The 20,640-nt window shown below is 32.7% G+C and overlaps 1 protein-coding gene across 1 annotated transcript in view; it reads left to right on the top strand.

Moving 5' to 3' along the window:
• The window catches only part of LOC140756858 (putative fatty acyl-CoA reductase CG8306), a 35,175-nt gene extending 25,639 nt beyond the window's left edge, over positions 1-9,536 (top strand). The window contains exons 7-12 of the mRNA XM_073092390.1: positions 2,540-2,648; positions 3,484-3,600; positions 6,206-6,325; positions 6,838-6,997; positions 7,967-8,064; positions 8,930-9,536. Coding sequence (XP_072948491.1) covers positions 2,540-2,648; positions 3,484-3,600; positions 6,206-6,325; positions 6,838-6,997; positions 7,967-8,064; positions 8,930-9,068 — 743 coding nt within the window. The 3' untranslated portion in view covers positions 9,069-9,536. The remainder of the gene's footprint in view (positions 1-2,539; positions 2,649-3,483; positions 3,601-6,205; positions 6,326-6,837; positions 6,998-7,966; positions 8,065-8,929) is intronic.
• Positions 9,537-20,640: the final 11,104 nt, after the last annotated feature.

Raw genomic sequence — 20,640 nt, 5'->3', positions numbered from 1 at the left:
GAAAACAATTTTTATAATTTCTATATTATTTTTTATGGTGCTCTATAATATTTTTCTGTTTATTAAATTTCATGTATACTTACTTACTTATGTGTAAATTTATTAATTAAATATAATAAATTCATTGATTTGCTTATAATTAGGTTGTGTTCAAACGTTGCAAGACTTTTCTCGTAATTATAATTCTTTGTATTATCTGTTTTGAATATAAATAATAATAAACAAAAAGGAGAAATTTCATTTTTGCGTAAATATTAAACATTTGACGACCCGCGTGGCGGGGCGGTCACTATACCGGTCTGACGCGCAAAGGGTCCCGGGTTCGATCCCCGGCCGGACTAATATCTAAATGATGAATTTAGATTTCTGTTTCTGGGTCTGGGTGTTTGTGTATTTGTCTCTGTGTGTGTCCATGGCACCCACGACACAGGGAATCCTAGTGTGGGGCTGTGAGTGTAGAAAGTGTTTATTTAAAGTGTTTATTATTTCTTTTGAACCTAGGTAATAGGTATTGGCTTGCATTTGGCTTCGTTTTTATTATTCTTTTTGTTTTTGATTTTACGTAAATTAATCGGGATGTAGTATAACATACTTTACCGAGGCGTTCCAGCTTAGTCTTCAGGAGAAGCGGCGTATCTGTGATCGACCTCAGGTAGGTAATATATAATCCTATCTGGGGTAGGTTACAGATGTCCATAAGGCAGTAGCCATTACCATAAGGTGGACTGAACACTCGTCTGCTGCTCCTTATATGCTGCGCATTATAAAAAAAATGTACTGAATTATCAGTTATTAATAATCAATGTAACATATTTTTATCTGCCAAAAATCGATATTTGACTTGTATGAAAAGAAGTCAGATTTATTTGGTAAACGTCTAGTAGACAAATATAAAATATAGACAAAACATTAGATAGATTGCTTATTAATAAGAGACGTCAATCAACCGGAAAAACCTCGTAATAAATAATTTCTTTCCAATATATAAAATATCGTGTTCAGAATAATGATATGTAAAATGCAGATAATATTTCATTGAGGTCTTTTCTTGCATACATATTCCTTATTTATGTAAAGTAAGTAATTGCATAGCCCATGAATGTATGTATGCCCTACTATATATTGGATTTTGTATATTGTAGTGTATTTATTTTACTCTATTTACATAAATGTAAATACATATAGCAGTGATAGCCTAGTGGTTAAGAAACTCGGCGTCTCGATCGAGGTGTCCGAGGTTCAAATCCCAGGCCTCTGATTTTTCAAAGTTATGTGCGTATTACAAATTAATTATCACTTGCTAAACGGTGAAGGAAAACATCGTGAGGAAACCTGCACACCTGAAAGATTTATAAAAAAAAATCTCAAAGGTATGTGAAGTCTACCAATACGCACTTGGCCAGCGCGGTGGACTATGGCCTAATCCTTCTCATTCTGAGAGCAGACCCGTGCCCAGCAGTGGGACAGTAATGAGTTGATGATGATGATGATGATGATGATATACATAATTAATGTACGTCTTAGGCATAGTTAAGGCTAGTGAAGAAACTTTTTAGTTTTTGTTTAAATTGACTATTTGAAATCTTGATCTGTGCTAAGATTTAAAATTAGGCCAAGGTGTTTCAATAATTTTATTCTAAAAAATCCTTAAACACAAACACACACAAAAAACAGCGACTAGAAAAATCCATATCCAATACATCTATCTACTTAATAACTGTATTGTATTAAACGCTCAATTCTAATTGTTTATTTTCGGTTTCTATCCCTTTTTCCAAAGAAAAATATTATTCCTTACAAAAATACAATAAAGTCAGGATGACTTTATTATAGATCAAAACCATATATTTTATATTTTTCGGGCGAAATAATATAGTACAATATATTGTACATTACTATATAACATAGCACGGGTAAACCATCTATGGTTCGACGCCGGCGGAACACCGTCACACCTATTTCTGTTATAACAGCAGTGTTAAGCGCTGATGTGTTCTGGTTTAAAGGGTGTGATAAGGGAGTCATTTATCCGAGGCTTTCCAGCTTAATTCTCAGGGGTAGCGCATCTATTGCCAAACCGAAGTAGGAAACTTATCTGGGTTTGATTATAGATGCCAGCCAGCAGTACTTACGATCAGGTGGACTGCATGCTTTTCTGCTACTTCTATATCATAAAATAAAGATTAACTAATAATATATATTTTTCTAACAACCGTAATATTTAGTATAATTGACTAAAATATAGTCAATTTGGTCTGTAGCTCTTTTATTAGCTTACTTCTAAAAATATATAACTCAAAGGTGACTGACTGACATAGTGATCTATCAACGCACAGTCCAAACCACTGGACGGATCGGGCTGAAACTTGGCATGCAGGTAGATACGACGTAGGCATCCGCTAAGAAAGGATTTTGATCAATTTTACCGCCAAGGGGATAAAATAGAGGATGAAAATATTACTTCGCAACGCGAGCGAAGCCGCGGGCAAGAGCTCGTCTTATATATAGTAACATATTATATAGTATATTTCCCTTCCAGGTGTGGTCCGTCGTCTACCAATGTGCAAGCAAAACATAGCCGACTACATACCAGTGGATATGGTGGTCAACCAACTGTTGGTTGCTGGTTGGGAGGCCGCTAAAGATAAGTAAGTATATGTTACAATACTTCCTATTCGCGGATCTAGAATTTTTTATTTGATTTAGCCGCTGGTAGACTTTTTCAAAGAATTTGGTGCTGAAAAGAGAAAAGTCTACTTACAAATATAAGTATATTGTCTATTATTGTCCCACTGCTGGGCACGGGGCTTATCTAAGAAATTTTAGGTCATAGTTCACCGCGCTGGACAAATACGTATTGATAGACTTCACACATACTTGAGAAGCTTTAGTTATACTTTGTGGGGTATTTGGGAAAAATGAGAATGTCTTTTTGCAAATATTCAAAATAAAATTTTCATCATGAAGTTACCTAAACCATAAATTTTAAGTTGAGCAGAAAATTGCATTTTCAATTTCATTTTATTTCCTTTTACTAAGTATGTTATACAGGGTGAATTTTTCAAACGGGCCTTCAGGGCCAAATCCGAAACTATAAGGATTAGCGGAAAATGCTGAAACGAGGCCGATTTTGATAAAAACTAAAACTGCATCATTAGTTTTGTAAAATACCTCTTTCCTTAGCCGGGAATCGAACGAGTTCATTTTGCAAAGAAATACACCCTCTATATTATTCCACTATCGGATAGTGTTGCTTATAAGGATCAAATTATGGGAAGCAATGATAAATGACAAACAAAAGGAAAAGGAAAAGAACAGTTTTAGTTTTTATCAAAATCGGTCTCGTAACACCTTTCAGCATTTTTCGCTAATCCTTATAGTTTCGGATTTGGCCCTGAAGGCCTATTTGAAAAATTCACCCTGTAGACTCTTGAAATTTTATATACTCTGAAAAAAGGTAATCCTATAAAATGTCTTTTTCAGATCAAATGTAACGGTCTACCACTGTTCATCGTCAACACAGAACCCATTCAGATGGGTGATGCTGGAGAACTCTGTGAACGGCATCTTAACCGACTACCCTCTGAAAAGTGCCGTGTGGTAAGAAATGTTTTAAGTTTTTTATTAAGGTTGCATTTATTAAAGTTGATCTTGATCTTTTTTTATATAAGGTTTTAAGGTAAATGAAACTTTTTTGGTGCGTTGGAGAAAAATAAGGAGTGATTTTTTATATAATCGACACAGAAGAACTGAGATCATTAAGTTGGCTAGTAAATGTAGCAAATTTAATAGAAAATGTTATTATTATTATTATATTACATATTAAAATATAGACTATGCTTTATAAAATATGCCAGAGAGGCATAATTACGTGTGTACATATGTACAGACACGTGTACGTACAAACATTACCTTCCGCGCGACCTCGGAAGGTAATGTTATTCTAGCGTATGTATGTCTTATGGCCCATTTAGATGGAGAGTTTCTCGTCTCGAAGATACGATTATCGAAGAAATATAAAATATTTTGTTCGTTTAAACATTCGCTCTTCTCGCTCGTTGCCTTGGGCGATAATAGCCTCGCATAGAATATTTTATTGCGTCCGTGTAAGCAGAAGTTCAAGGCAATAATCGTATTTCGAGATTTTATGCCAGTTGCTACCAGGGTTGTTGCTGATGCAGGTTTTTACTAGATCAGCTGATGATGATGCTGATTTTTTCAGATTAATATCAGCTGATGCTGATGCTGATGCTGATATTTAAAAATACTAAATAATAAATATATTTTATACTGAGGTATTTGTACGTCCCTTACGAGAATAGTCTTTTTTAACCAACTTCACAAAATGAGGCGGTTTCTCTATTCTACCGTATATATGTGTTTTTTATGTTTTTTCGCGGATAACTTCGTCGTTTATGAACTGGATGATTCTTATTTTGTTGGAAAAAAAGATATTTCCAAAGTAGTTCCATTATAAGAAAATAAGGGTCTGATGACCAGAGAAATCGAGGGGAATTTTCAAAAATCGTAAGGGTGACTAGTGCATTTGTAAGATTTTTAGTATGTCATCACTAAAAAAGGTAAAAAATTAATTAAAAAATACAATCGACTTCCATGTCACTACAAAGCAAAAATCAACTGAAACAAATTTTGGCTCAGCACATATCTCCGAAGCCGGCGCTCATATTGAACATGCTGTTTACGCCGTTATCCAACGAAATATATTTAGCACAGACTTCAGAACCATGTACCAAACCAACATCCACTTCAGCTACCCTCCACTCTGCAGTGACACAGAAATCGGCATTTATTTGTTATTTTTTTTACAAAAACTACACTGTGTCGTATCTTTGTTCAATAACGAAATATTTGGTCATATTGCACTTTTCACTGGATGTGGCATTATGAATTGAATACATAATTCTGTTATTGATTGATTGAACTATGATCGAAAGTTATTGATGTCTGACCAAATTACGTTGTCAATACAATAGAATGATTGTTTGATGACAACTTGTGTTTATAAACTTCTGTGATTGGCTAAAACTCCACGTGATTTAAGCTCGGTCCCACCTTCAACGAACACGTTACAATTTCAATATCAGCATTAAATATCAGCATCTTTTGTTGCGGATGCGGATGCTGATGCTGATATTTAAAAGAAAGCTGATAATCAGCGGATGCTGATGCTGATGCTGATATTCGCAACAACCCTAGTTCCTACCATGAGTGCAGTGCGTGTTCCTTTTAATTAATTCTTGTATATAAACGGAAAAAGAAGAAAAGGTATTGGGTAAAAAAATGGACAGCGAGAAGAAATGGTATGGGAGCGTCTAACATACTGTTCCTTGAATTACAATAAGATAATCACTAAACTCGAATGAGAAATCTCGAACTGAAAACGATTCAAACTGATTTGTAGGATACTCGCACGAGCTTCAAAATATGTAATATTAGATCATGTTTATACAAGTCGAGATTCTCATAAGCAAGAATCTCCTTACTATAATTTCGCCGTGTAAACAAACACAGGCAATTATCGCCTGGCGATAAATCATATGCGAGTCTCGTATGCCATAATCGTAGGCGAGTTTTTATTCTTGCTTCAAAATATTTACACACATTTTGATACGATTATGTTATGGCGATTATTGCTTGTTGATTGCGATTTCTCGACCAGAAACGTGCGAGAAACTCTCTCAATTTAAATAGCTCTTTATCTTTGTCACGCTACAGCCCAAACGGCTTGACGGATTAACATATGAGGTGTCGTTAGAATCATCTAAATTGTGGGATATATCGGCTATATTTTCAACAATCATATCTTTATATATATAATCCTTATGTGCGTGTGTATGTCACTGAACTCCTCTTAAACGACTGGACTGATTTTGATGAAATTCGTTGTGTGTGTACAAGGGGACTTGAGAATGGTTTAGATTCACAATTTAGTCCGTGGGAAAAGGTTTTCTTAATTAATTTTTAATTCGTAAGTAGTTGTTGATTTTGGAATGTTTCACATTGGATTCGACAGACTTCGCTACCATCGCAGTTTCAAATATTCTATCTATTTTTCAAACCCGTAAGTGATAAGGGTTGTTCACCCTTACCATTTTTTTTATTTATTTAGCAATACAATGTTGGCCGGGTCAGCTAGTTTATTATAATATTCCCATTATTAATTTAAAATTAATTATTGTTTCAGGTACCCCCACTTATCGTTCGTGCCGTCACTATTCATGTTTCGAATATCCGCAATCTTTGTGCATTTCTTCCCAGCTGTTCTATTGGATATGCTGTTGAGAATCACTGGAGGGAAACCTATGTATGTAATTATTTTTAATATACTTTGAAGATTACTAAAAGGGTTTCAGGGTTTCGAATCCCAGGCGTATTATAAATGCATCTTCAGATCAACTGATGGATCAGCTTCGATTTTTATTTTGTAATGAAATAACAAATGAGCATGTAGTCTACCTGATGGTAAGTGGCTACTGTCCATGGATATCTGTAATCAAGCCCAGATAAGATTAGATTCCGACCTGAAATTGGCCACGCCACAATTGATGCACCGATACCCCTGAGGACTAAGCAAGAACGCCTCGGAAAAGTATGTCTCCCTTACTACACTTCAAACCAGAACACATCAGGGCTACACTGCTGTTATAACAGAAATAGGTGTGACAGTGGTGCCGCCGAAATCGAACCACAAAGGGTACCTTCACAACATTTATACATACTAAGTACCTACTAACATAGGAAGCCAATAAAAATATTTTAAAAATTATGTACGTTTTATACATAAAATTTTCAAATTTCTTATTTTATATTTTTCAGACTTTTCCGTCTACATAAGAACGTATGGAACTCTTTGAATCGCTTGGAAAAGTTCATTTTCAGTGAATGGAAATTCTACAACACAAATACTAAGGAATTGTATGGAAAACTCAATGATGCTGACAAGGAATTGTTTTGTTTCAACGTTAATAAGATTGTGGTGAGTATTTTATAATAAGTAGCAAATGGGAACGAAGTCCACCTGATGGTAAATCATTCTGAGGTCGATCATATATCGCGGTGTAAGAGTCAGATGAACGTATCTACATTTTGTCAATTTTACAGGAGAGCAAAAATTGTGTGAAAATTCGCCACTTCAAACTTTACCAGATTATTAATAGAGATAATATACAGTCGTTGAAATAAAAATATTGAATATAGCGTTACGTCGTTTTGCCATTTCATAAAAGACTACATTGTGGACTGTTTTGTGAAAAAGAAACCATTTTTGATGTTTTGTACATACGTTCATCTGACTCTTACACCGCGATATACAGGGTGAATTTTTCAAATGTGCCTTCAGTGTGAAATCCGAAATTATAAGAAATAGCAAAAAATGCTGAATGTATTTTGATTAAAATGAGCCTTATCCTTTAGTTTGCCATTTATCAATATGACGACCCGCGTGGCGGAGCGGTCACCATACCGGTCTGACGCGAAGGGTTCCGGGTTCGATCCCCGGCCAGACAGATATCTAAATGATGAATTTAGATTTCTGTTTCTGGGTCTGGGTATTTGTGTATTTGTCTACGCGTGTGTTCATGGTACCCACGACACAGGGAATCCTAGTGTGGTGCTGTGAGTGTAGAAAGCGTTTATTTTTATTTATTTTTTTATGAATACTTCCCAGGATTTAATACTTATAAGCGACACTTCTGATTTGGTCCTGAAGGCCCATTTGAAAAATACAACCTGTATACATTGCTATCTTTTGTGACAACAGATAAGATGTAACACATATTTCTAACGTGGGACGAAGTTGCGGCCTGTGTAACGCATAACTTATTTTTAGTATTTACTTCCTTATATTTTTCTTTTTATTTTAGTTTTAATTTTCTTGAATGCATACAAATATTTTATCGTACATGCGCTTATTTAATAAATTAAACATTTTTAATATTTTTTTCAGTGGTACAATTACTTCATAATATTACATCTTGGTGTACGGAAATATCTGAATAGGGAAAGCGAGAAAACATTGCCCGCTGCGAAAAACAAAAATACTATGTAAGAATTTATTTATTTATTATTTGTTTTTATATTTGCTAATCTACTTAGCTTTATTTATAAAATGCTTTTTTGGTCAAGAATTGATTATTTATGATTTTATATTTTACTAACTGACCCGGTAAACATTGTGTTGCCATATAAATAAAAAAATGTTAAGGGTGAACAACCCTTATCACTTAGAGGTATGAAAAATAGATAGTAGCCGATTCTCAGACCTACTGAATATGCATATAAAATTTGGTGAAAATCGGTAAAGCCGTTTCGGAAGAGTACTGTAACTAACATTGTGACACGAGAATTTTATATATACGAGTAAGATAAACCTATATTCGGGTCGATGGTAAACAATATGTAGACCACCTGATGGTAAGTGGTATACGTAAGCGTATGGGCATCAATCCCAGATAAGATTAGATTTCTATCTGAGGTCGGCCACAGATGTGTTGCTACTCTTGAGGACTATATTGGCACGCCTCGTATAAGTATGTCTCCCTTATCACACCCTTTTGGTTTTAAGGGAGATATACATTCCGAGACGTTCCAACTTAGTCTCAGGACTCATGCTTGTTCATTGTTCATGCTTGTTGTTGTTCATTAAAATTGTTTGCATTATATAACTTACAAGCTTTTGCCCGCGGCTTCGCTCGCGTTAAGAAGTAATATTCTCATCCCCTATTTTATGCCCATGGGGGTAGAATTGATCAAAATCCTTTCTTAGCGGATGCCTACGTCATAACATCTACCTGCATGCCAAGTTTCAGCCCGATCCGTCCAGTGGTTTGGGCTGTGCGTTGATAGATCACTATGTCAGTCAGTCACCTTTGAGTTATATATATTTAGATTTATGTATTTTCTGTTTCAGTCTTTTCATAGTCCATCTTCTCTGGCAAGCGTTGGTACTGGCGTTGATGTGGTACCTCCTAGCAGCGATCCTCGGAGTTACTATGCTGAAGTGCGCTTGGGCTCCACCTATACTATATTTTATGTACAGCGCGTTATAATTAAACTACTATATTAGTATCGAAGGAACTATAGCCTGATTCATAATTAGGTGTCCAAAATGTAAACAAAGAAATGTCATTGTCAAAATACGATTACAGGTATTGTAAACCCTAACAAATTAACAAGAAACAAAAACTTTAATAAACTCAACAAAAAACAAATAATTAAACAATAACACACAATTTAACAAACGCACTATAAAAAAGTGAATACATTCGAGTTCGACCACGATCACGAAATGGAATAACATAAACAAGTAAATTTAAAATAGGCGGCCCAAAAAATGTTTTGGATCCCGATTGTGTTACCATTATCACATTTTAATTTTCTATCATAAACCTTGTTTTTTTATTATTATTACTGTATGGAACGTAAGGTAATATAAATATTACAAAATGTGAATTGATCTTAATTTATTTAGATTATTACTTTTATATCGCCAAAAATAAGAAACTACCATTTAAAACTAATTTCTAATAATTCTTGATAGGTTACATTTGTTTACATTTTGGACACCTAATTATGAATCGGACTATAACTGAATATTTTCTAATGGAAAACTATTTGGTAGTGTCAAAGAAAGTTTCGTTATTCTGCATTGAAAGGCGTGTAAAGTTGAAGTTAAAGAAGGCTTGAAGCTGTTAGATCCATAGTGTGTTCTTTACTCTTATGGGTAAAATATGGAACATATAAGTATTAATGCGAAATAAAATCAGAGGCACAAAATAGCTTTTTATTTTGTGACAGAGGGTGGTTGAGTTTTTTTAAGATTTTTCTATTTTAACCAACTTTTCACGCTTTCTGAAGGTTTTGATATAGGAATTTAGGAATATTTTTATGTTAACTTAATTATCAATCAAGGTCCGTAGACTAAAGAATCTCTCCTATACATTATTATAAGTATATATTTAAATGTACACAGCTTAAGTACAAACAAAAAAGTATTTCTAAAGCTTCTTGAAAATTTGAAAAATAAATATATTCATTTTCAAATATTTTTCATAAATAGTATTTTTTTTATAAAAACTTAAATTTTACCTTCTTTTTTATGCAATAAAAAAGGCCTTAATGTTAATTTTGATGATTTTGACGAATCTATGTTAAATTTCGTGTGTAATCAACGCTTATTATGTTTAACTTTTTTGTTATTATTTGTGTATTTTTCCTTTTAATTGAGCGATATCTTATTTTATAGTACCTATCACTTTTGTTAGACAGCGCTTGATATTTCTTTTAAAATAAAATTACTGATTATTTTAAAGAAAAATAATAATATTCTATTTTAAAGGGCTTACGAATGTTTAAACGACAAATGTATTTAACAATGTAAGTTTGGGAATGCTGAATATATATTTATTTACCAATCGGTGTTTTATTTATAATTTTAAAAAGTAATTATTATACCTACAGGGTAATATAATAACTCGCCAATAATGAGTTTCGCTTTACATGCATTAAGTATGCGGCGTAATAAGTAGTGCATAATTCATGATAATAGTGCCATCTATTATCGAGTAGCTGACATCTCAGTAGTTGGCAAATTTCATGGCAACAGTGACATCTAGTATTGAGTAGCTAACACTTTAATGTTTACTACTCACCGACATGGCGCTGATCACCATGATTTTAAGTTCAAATAGAACCACATTGTGACGGCGTCAACTGCGCGTTTCTTGTATTGGGACACCAAAAAAAAAAAGAACGCATTTTACCAAGTTTTAAATATTATAGGTAACACATGATTTATTAAAAATAAGTTCTGAAAAGAGAAAAATAAAACCAATTTCCATTATCAGCACTATATTTTATTTCTCACTCTTATAATTAATATAAACTACCGTAAACTAACTCTAACCAAACAAATACACAATTTGGCAACTGTCGCTAAAAATGCTTAATAAAAATGAAAAATAAGTACTTAACTCTTTGTATAATTGTAATTAATTAATGGCAATGTGATGATGCGTGATTTATATACAGAGAACACAAAGTAATGATTAAATAGTGACCGACCGAAACCGACTTTTCGGCCGAAACGCATAGATTAGTAAAGATACTTCGCCGCCTTGAAATTAAATGAAGCCACAAACGGCTTATTAGTAAGTTCTTTTTTTGAATTCTTGACAAATAAAAACATTTTTAGTGAAAATTTACGAATAAATAACTAATACTGCGTAATTTACATAATAAATAAATAATTATTTCAAATATTTTAGGGACATTTTAGCACGGAGACGTGGCAAATAGTACATTACAATACGAGGACGAAAAATTTTTTTCTGACAAGTGTGAGTTTGCAGGCCGAGCCGCAGGCGAGGACTGCAATCACACGAGTCAGAATAGTACATTACAATACGAGGACGAAAAATTTTTTTCTGACAAGTGTGAGTTTGCAGGCCGAGCCGCAGGCGAGGACTGCAATCACACGAGTCAGAAAAACATTTTTCGTCCGCGTGTTGTATAAAATTTTATATTACGGGGTCGGAAATTGGGGTTTTGCGCACGCGAAGCGTGCGTAAAACGTCAATTTACGCACGCCGTGATATAAAAACATTTTTCGTCCGCGTGTTGTATAAAATTTTATATTACGGGGTCGGAAATGGGGGTTTTGCGCACGCGAAGCGTGCGTAAAACGTCCATTTACGCACGCCGTGATATAAACTTTTTTACGCAACTATTCCAATTCTCAAAACTGGGTACATTTTCTTGTTAGGAGTGAGTAATCTTTACTTATCTATGCCGAAACTAAACATTTTTAAAGTAATGCATAATTCCCCTTAATTCAGAGTTACACAAAAAGACATTTGGACTAGTAAGCTATTAATTTTATCTGATTAAAAAACAAAACAAAAAATTGATTTGTAAGACACCCGAATACAGCCGAATGCAACCGAAAGTTCACGTATGTATGTTTCGGCTGAGCCAAAAGTTTCGGCAGATTTCTGGCTGAAACCGAAACTTTGACCGGTCACTTACCTATATATATAACTAGCAGAACCCGCGGCTTCGCCCGCGTAAAAAAATATGATATGACATACAAATAACTGTAATCGTAAATTTGTACCTTTAACAATTTTAACGATAAAGTGGCGTTAATATTTAATTGATAAAAGCTTTTTTTTTCGTCACTGTATACCTAAATTGGTCAAGGTTTCTTCAGAAACATACACTAAAACTTTTATTAGTGGACTGTAATGAAACTTTATTTAAAATATAAGTTTCATGTAGGATACAATATTTATTATTTACAGTATTCCATAGGAACCGTCCATCTATGGGGCCTTACATACAGTGGTTCTTTCCAGGATCTCTGACTGGGCGATTAGAGCTCTCATTCTTACCACCCGCAACTCCAGAAGTCCCCCTTTAGTCTCGTACGACAGGCAGGGGATACTGTAGCCCTGTTCTAGTTCAAAGTTTTAATCCAAGATCTATGTATCTATCACATCACCATCACTAATCCCCGCATAACCACAACCATACCCCACGGCAGGACAAAATGTTGGCACATAGTGTGTCCAAAGTAGTTGCGACGTATCTAATCAGTATACCAAAATGTAGGCCAATTTGAATAAACTTATGCATTATCATATATAAAATTTGCAGCCGTCCACGTGGTCGTGAATTTGTCTGAATTGACGTTATCTGAAATTTCACGTTTCTAAGTTCGAACCTAAAAGATTCCCGTATAACACTAACTTTACCTCCTTAGTAGAATTTCAAAAACATCCTATGTACATATGCATCAATAAATACTTTATCAGCAAATTTCTGGAAGCTAATATTCAACACCAGCGGTCGGCAACCCGACACCCACAGGTGGTGTGTGGCCCGCGACTTTCCCTTGTGGCCCGCGGATCTGTGCGTTACTAATAATTGGCCAAGTGCAAGTCAAACCCGCACCTGGAGGGTTCAGTACAACCAAAATTTTCATTTTTTTTTTAATTTCTACTATTTAATATTGCAGCAACCATTAAAGTACACACATTGCGAAAACTTGAACTGTCTACCTCTAACGGTTCAAAAGTTAATTGGAAAAATAACAAATAGCAGTTTGTTATATGGGGTCCCCTTTTTGTTTTCAACTTTTTTTTTATTTTTAGTATTTGTTGTTATAGCAGCCACCGTTATGCAACCTCTGTAAAAATTTCACGTGTCTATCTATTAAGGTTCCAGAGATAGAGCCCTGTGACACACGGACAGACGGACAGACAGCGAAGTCTTAGTAATAGGGTTCCGTTCTTATCCTTTAGGTACGGAACCCTAAAAAACCTCTGTTTTGCACTTCAGCACGCGCAATACATTGCCATGTTAAAAATATATGTTACTACGGCCGTGGTATTTCGCCCTTTTTCCAGACACGCCAAAGGAAGTAACTTCAATAACGGTTTTTAAGGAAACTTTCTTTACTTATAGCACCCTAATGGGGTTGATTGTTGATTTGCTAAAAATGCTGAAACAGATGTGTAAACAGAAAGGCATGATGCATACACCCTTTTATAGCCGTCTTAAGGGTTCATCTAAAAAAACAGTGAGTCAGATGCTTCATTAAGTCCAATGATAGTTTTTCATAGTGGTTGCTTCCAAATTCACGGATTATAAAATATATAAAGTTCCAACCCCTATTTAACGACCTCAAGGGTTGATTTGGTGTGTGAAAATGGAAAAATAGTGATATATTATTTACAACCAGAAAGCAATTTACCAATTTTCATAGACTTTGCTTCAAAATCTGCGGACTTCTAAACGAAGTTTCTACCCCTATTATACCCTCATAAGGGTAGATTTGCCATATATGGTCTTAAAAAAGTTTTATCATTCCCAACCAATTACATTTTTTACACTCCTTGCTTCCAAATAAACGGTTTTTAAAATAAAATTCCATTCCCAACAAACTTTCAACCCCTATTTTCCAAAATCTACCCTTAAGAGGGTCTTAAGGGTAAATATTAATTAAATAATATTAAATAATAAATAATAATTATTAAATAATATTTTCCATAAATGGTGTTAAAAAAGTTCTATTATTTCCAACAGGAAAGCCAAATGCAAATTTTTATAGACCTTGCTTCCGAATTAACGGAGTTTGAAATAAAATTCCAACCCCCATTTAACGACCTTAAGGGATGAATTTCCAAAAACAATGAAATAGGTGATTAATTATTTTCTATCGAAAACCCAAATACCGATTTTTATACAGTTTACGTCAAAACTGGGGGACTCTCATACAAACCTACAACCGTATTTAACCCAAATAAGGGTTGATTTTCCAAAAACGATAGAATTAAAGTTCCACTAAATCTTACCAGTGAGGCAATGGCTAACTTTCATAGTGCTGGCTTTCAAATCCGAAATTTTTAAAATAAGCTGTCAACCCTTATTTTACCAACTTAAGGGTTGATTTTCCAAAAATGGTGAAATAGGTGTTTAATTATTTTCTATCGAAAACCCAAATACCGATTTTCGTACAGTTTACATCAAAACTGGGGGACTTTCATACAAACTAACAACCCTTTTTTAACCCATATAAGGGTTAATTTTCCCAAAAACGCTAGAATTAAAGTTCCACTATATCTAATCAGTAAGGCAATCACTAACTTTCGTAGTGCTGGCTTTCAAATTGGCAAATTCTAAAATAAACTGTCAACCCTTATTTTACCAACTTAAGGGTTGATTTTCCAAAAACGATGAAATAGGTGTTTAATTATTTTCTACCAAAAAGCTAAATACAGATTTTCATAGAGATTAGATCAAAACTGGGGGATTTTCATACAAACTTACAACCCTTATTTAACCCACATAAGGGTTGATTTTCCATAAACCGTAGAATTAAAGTTCCACTATATCTAACCAGTAGAGCAATGGCTAACTTTCATAGTTCTGGCTTTCAAATTGGCAAATTTTATAATAAGCTGTCAACCCTTATTTTACCAACTTAAGGGTTGATTTTCCAAAAATGGTGAAATAGGTATTTAATTATTTTTAATCGAAACCCCAAATACCGATTTTCATAGAGTTTACATCAAAACTGGGGGAATTCCATACAAAGTTACAACCCTTATTTAACCCACATAGGGGTTGATTATCCAAAAACGGTAGAACTAAAGTTCTATTATATCTAACCAGTAAAGCAATGGCTAACTTTCATAGTGCTGGCTTTCAAAATAGCAAAATTTAAAATAAGCTGTCAACCCCTATTTAACCACCTTTAGGGTTGATTTTGAAAAAACCCTTAGATTAGATTTTTATTCCTTTAAATCAGAAAGCTAAATATCAATTTTCATCCAGTTTGCTTTAAAACTGACGAACTTTCGTATTAACTTTCAACCCCCATTTAACCCCCTTAATGGTGGAATATCAAAAAATCCGTTCTTAGTGCGCATCTACATTATAAAATGAAGCTATATTCCAAATTTCATGATTGTAGCTTCAGTAGTTTCGGCAAAACCTTGATTAATACATTTCGAACGTGAGTATCTTTTCGCTTTTATATATATAGATTATTAACATTGACATTACAACAAATCGACGTTATGTTGGTTTTAAAAAACGTCTAAAATACGTCCAAAATATATTTCGAAAAATGTTAACTTTGGACATTTTCGTGAATTGAGTAGATGTCGACGTCCATTATTATATGTATACGGCCTTAGCAGACTAGCTACATGTGGCATCGGCGATTGCATTGATTTTGCGTCACGTTTATGCGACTTACGTTCAGTCGCGGTATTAAAAACGCACGTTTTTGCGATTGTTTTTTGCGTTTTGAGCGTTCAAAAGTATTTGATCCTATCAGAGGTTGGCCACAGATACATTTCTAGCCGGGGGACAAAGTTGGAACGCCTTGGACAAATATGTCTCCCTTACCACACCCTACAAACCAGAACACAGCAGCGTTACACTGCAGTTATTATACAGAAATAGGTAGTATGGTGGTGCTGCCGGAGTCGAACCACAGAGGGTTATAACACCTTCGAAAAACAGTTAAATTCACGCCGATGCTAAGTAGCAAGTCAGCTCGGGCCCTTAGTCCACAATTTACTAGAAAAACTAATTGTATAGATGTACTACTCAATGTCTTTAAAACATTAAATTTCCTAAAATACAATTTACTTCTACAAATAAAACATATATTTATCTATATATTGAAAGCAGTAAACGAGATTGTAGTCCATCTCATAAGTCTGCAGTATGGACCTATAATCTATCCCAGATAGGATTCGTCCTATCTGAGATCGGCCATAGATGCGCCGCTACACCTTGAATATTAATATGTGAAGGTTTTATTGGCATTTTCTGCCCTAAAAATACTTAATAGGGATGCAAGTTTATGAAATTATCGAGAGAAAGTCGAAAATTTCAAATTTACACTTTATAAGTCATATTAGTTTAATATATTTGAAATTTTCGTAATCGATATGTTAATTATTTGGACAATATGGTATCGTCAATATCGATATTATCGGTATCTTTTTAATTTTGTCGACTTAGTCATATAACTATATTTAAATGTTCGATTTTTTTTTTCAATTTTAAATAGTATCGTCAATCAATATCTATATATTACAGTATTGATAATATCGAAATATATTCGCATCCCTAGTTCTAACCAGAATAGTTTTACACCGCTGAAGGCAGACGTTTTACTTTTCATAAGTTTTCAGTAAGCACCAACAATTTTATTACCGCTCTTCATATTATCATGCATTACTTTTACTTCGAATATATTCATATCATATTTTTTTATCCACACAAATTTTGTTATAACCTTTGATAAGTAAAATAGAAAGATACTTCGCCTAGAAATTGAATGAGACCACAAAAGGACGTTTTTATCATTTATTGTTACAATTCTTGACAAATAAAAATCATTTTTAAAGAAAATTAACGTATAAATAACGAATACTACGTAATTACGTAATAAATAAATATTTCAAACATTTTAGGGACATTGCAGAACGGAAACGCTTTATTTACGCAACAATTTCAATTCTCAAAACTGATTACACTTTCTTGTTAGGAGTGATCTATCTATGTATTTTACTCATGTAAGGTTATAACCATCAAAACACAATATAAACAAAATCTCTATTTTGAACTAAAAATAATATTTTATCAATTTAAATTACAAATTAATGAACTATGTACCTGTCGTCTAAGATTCGATTCTTGGTCGAGCATATATGAAAAAATATAAAAAAATGTATATTTTGGGTTTGACTTGTATATTTGTCTGTGTGCATTTAAACACACGCGAAAAAAATGAACATTAAAAAAAAATAACATTTTTTTATTTTTATTTTTGCCGGAATAATTAAATGTTTATGATAAATTGCCCTAAAGCTTTTAATTTTAGAATATTTTTTGTGACTAAATCCTACACTACAATTCACACACAATTGAATCGATATAATTATTACTAATTAAATACATAATAATAGTATGTACGTAATTTTAATTTTTACGATAGAACAACATTAATTGTTTTTTTTTTATTTTGGACGGCAAACATAATGATATTATTTAACGAAAATTGCGATCACGAAAATATTTTTTGAATTTTTCGTGTTACATTTTACAAAAAATGGATGGATGGAAAATACAAAAATAAGGGTTTAAAAACAAAGAATCATACATTATTAGGTTTTATACCGAAAGTTGGTATTTACAACACAATTTTTTTATATACATATATAGTCCCACAAACTTGTCTGTGTGTGGCGGTTTTTGAACACATACATACTACATACATAGTCTGTGAAGAAAGTTGCGTGACGTCATAAAACACATTGTCTATCTCTTTCGCACTCACGTACACTTATAAGTGTGACAGAGACAATATTAACACTATCTTTTGCTTTTTAGTATTTTGTGTCAGTTTTCATGCAGTTAATATGATTTAAGGGGCTTTTAATATTTTTAAAGTTCTACATTTATATCCTCATGACATTTTTAAGAATTTTGTCAAAAAGTTCACTTATTTGTGATTAGTAGAAAAATAATTAAATGCAACTATATAGGAAAAAGAAATCATTGGAGTAAAATAATATAGTATTTGTTTTGTACTTAATACAACATTATTATAACAATACCATTTCAGAAAAAAAGTCTTATTAAAAAAAATACACTTCTTAAAAAAATATTTTTTTAAGTTTTTGCAGGACATATACGTAATATTTTTCACAATGTTAAGAACTGGAAAATCTTTTTTATTATCAGAAATAATTTATGCCCCGCAGTGGTACAAATCATCATTTTTACGGATCATACTCAATGTATTGTTAAGTAACAAAAAACGTATTTTTAATACAAAAAATAGAAAAGAAAATTTACCAATTTATAGTCCGCGTAAAATTGCTAGTCTGCTCCGAATATAGAAATGAATTGCGTCGCCATAGCAAATTGTATGACTACACCTGCTCGCGACAACTTCAGAGCGGACTAGCAGTTTGGCGCGGACTATACTAATTTACAACTTTGACATACAATTATAGAATTGTATATTTACACATACATAGTAATTTCTGTATGTACGTCATAGATTAGCAAAGATACTTCGCCGCCTTGAAATTGAATGAAGCCACAAACGGCTTATTAGTAAGTTCTTTTTTTGAATTCTTGACAAATAAAAACATTTTTAGAAAAAAAAAAAAACCAATAAATAACTAATACACCGTAATTTACATAATAAATAATTATTATAATTATTTCAAATATATTAGGGACATTTTAGCACGGAGACGTGGCAAAACTTTTTTACGCAACTATTTCAATTCTCTAAAACTGGGTACATTTTCTTGTTAGGAGTAAGTAATCTTTACTTATCTATGATGTGACATTTTTTGGGCGGTTCTATAGAAAATATTTTATCTAATTACACTTTATATCTTTTGTTCTGTTATATGTGTGTGTTATTGTATGTGTTTTTCAGAGACTTGCTAATAACTTTGTATGAGGTTTATTAGGTGCATAATTTAATTGACAAAATTTACAGAAATATTGATAATATATGTATATATTATGCAGCTAAGCCAAGATTTTCTAAATTTTACAATGTCGATTATTATAAAGACTATCCAAAAATACATACAATATTATATTGAGCGTAATACATAATATTTATTAATTTTATTTTGAAATTTACACTTCTTTGGGGCATTTGAAAAAAATGAGGCAGATTTTTTACAACAGCGACAGATCATATCAATATCTCTACTACAGCGCTACAACGACTTACGAGAACACGGAGTTACGCAATTTTCAAATTTTGTCGATTTGTCATTACTTGAGCGTCACTTAACTCTCGATTATCGATTATAATAGTCCCTACACTATTGTTCAATTGACATACATACATTCGGGCTTGTTATGCGAAATCGTATCATTCGATATTGTTCATCGACGTCATTCTCAGAATTACGCGAATTCAATTTACGCGATTACCTTTCGGTGCCACCTACCGCGTAATTTCCAGCTATTACTCATAGATTAGTAAAGATACTTCGCCGCCTTGAAATTGAATGAAGCCACAAACGGCTTATTTTAGTAAGTTCTTTTTTTGAGTTCTTGACAAATAAAAACATTTTTAGAGAAAATTTACGAATAAATAACTAATACTGCGTAATTTACGTAATAAATAAATAAATATTTCAAATATTTTAGGGACATTTTAGCACGGAGACGTGGCAAAACTTTTTTACGCAACTATTTCAATTGTCAAAACTGGGTACATTTTCTTGTTAGGAGTGAGTAATCTTTACTAATCAATGCTATTACTATATATTATAATACGATACAATAGGTTAAATTAAATAAAAATTACGACATTTTTTTCGCCAAAGAAGTATAACATCTTTCGTGCATACATAAGAATAGACAATATACACATTTTATTATTATACATGATAAATATATATATATATATATATATATATATATATTTGTACTGTCTTGTACTTCTGTATATTTACCTACTTACGTAATATTTGGTTATACATTACGTCACACGTCACGTGGTTAGATGGATTGGGATATAAAATTCATCATACTAATAGAAAGTCTATGAAATGGAGAAACTAGAAAGGAAATATATAAATATTGTGATGATTATATTTTTGATTACATTACGTCATTAATATAATTTATTTTCGAAATTTGACATATCAATTACCTTTTTGACATAAGGCCTTTGGTGTCGGAAACACATGAAAAAATTATGAGACGTTTTATAATATTACCATTTGATTTTTAAAATGTGTCGTAAATATTGAAATTGATCATTATTCTTATTTTTTACATAGCAACAGTGTTTCTACTCATCTTTTTGAAATCTTTGGGTTTAGGATGGGTCGAAAACATGTACTTTTTTTATGAAATATTTAACTAAATTATTATTACTGTACTTTTGAGTAATTTGACTAAATTATAATCTTAAACAAAAAGAAATATACATATTATATACTGACCACTATAGGAACATACTAAAACAAAAATTGCACCATTATTACAAAATAAATGTAATTATTAACGTAATGAAATAATTCTATGGTTTATTAATTAATTAAAATTATT

This window comes from Epargyreus clarus, unplaced genomic scaffold (genome assembly GCF_041222505.1).
Source record: "Epargyreus clarus isolate Ecla_fem2 unplaced genomic scaffold, WU_Ecla_fem_2.2 ptg000036l, whole genome shotgun sequence".
Lineage (NCBI taxonomy): Eukaryota > Metazoa > Arthropoda > Insecta > Lepidoptera > Hesperiidae > Epargyreus > Epargyreus clarus.
Note: the sequence above shows the minus strand (reverse complement) of the source record. Positions and strands in the feature narration are given on the sequence as shown.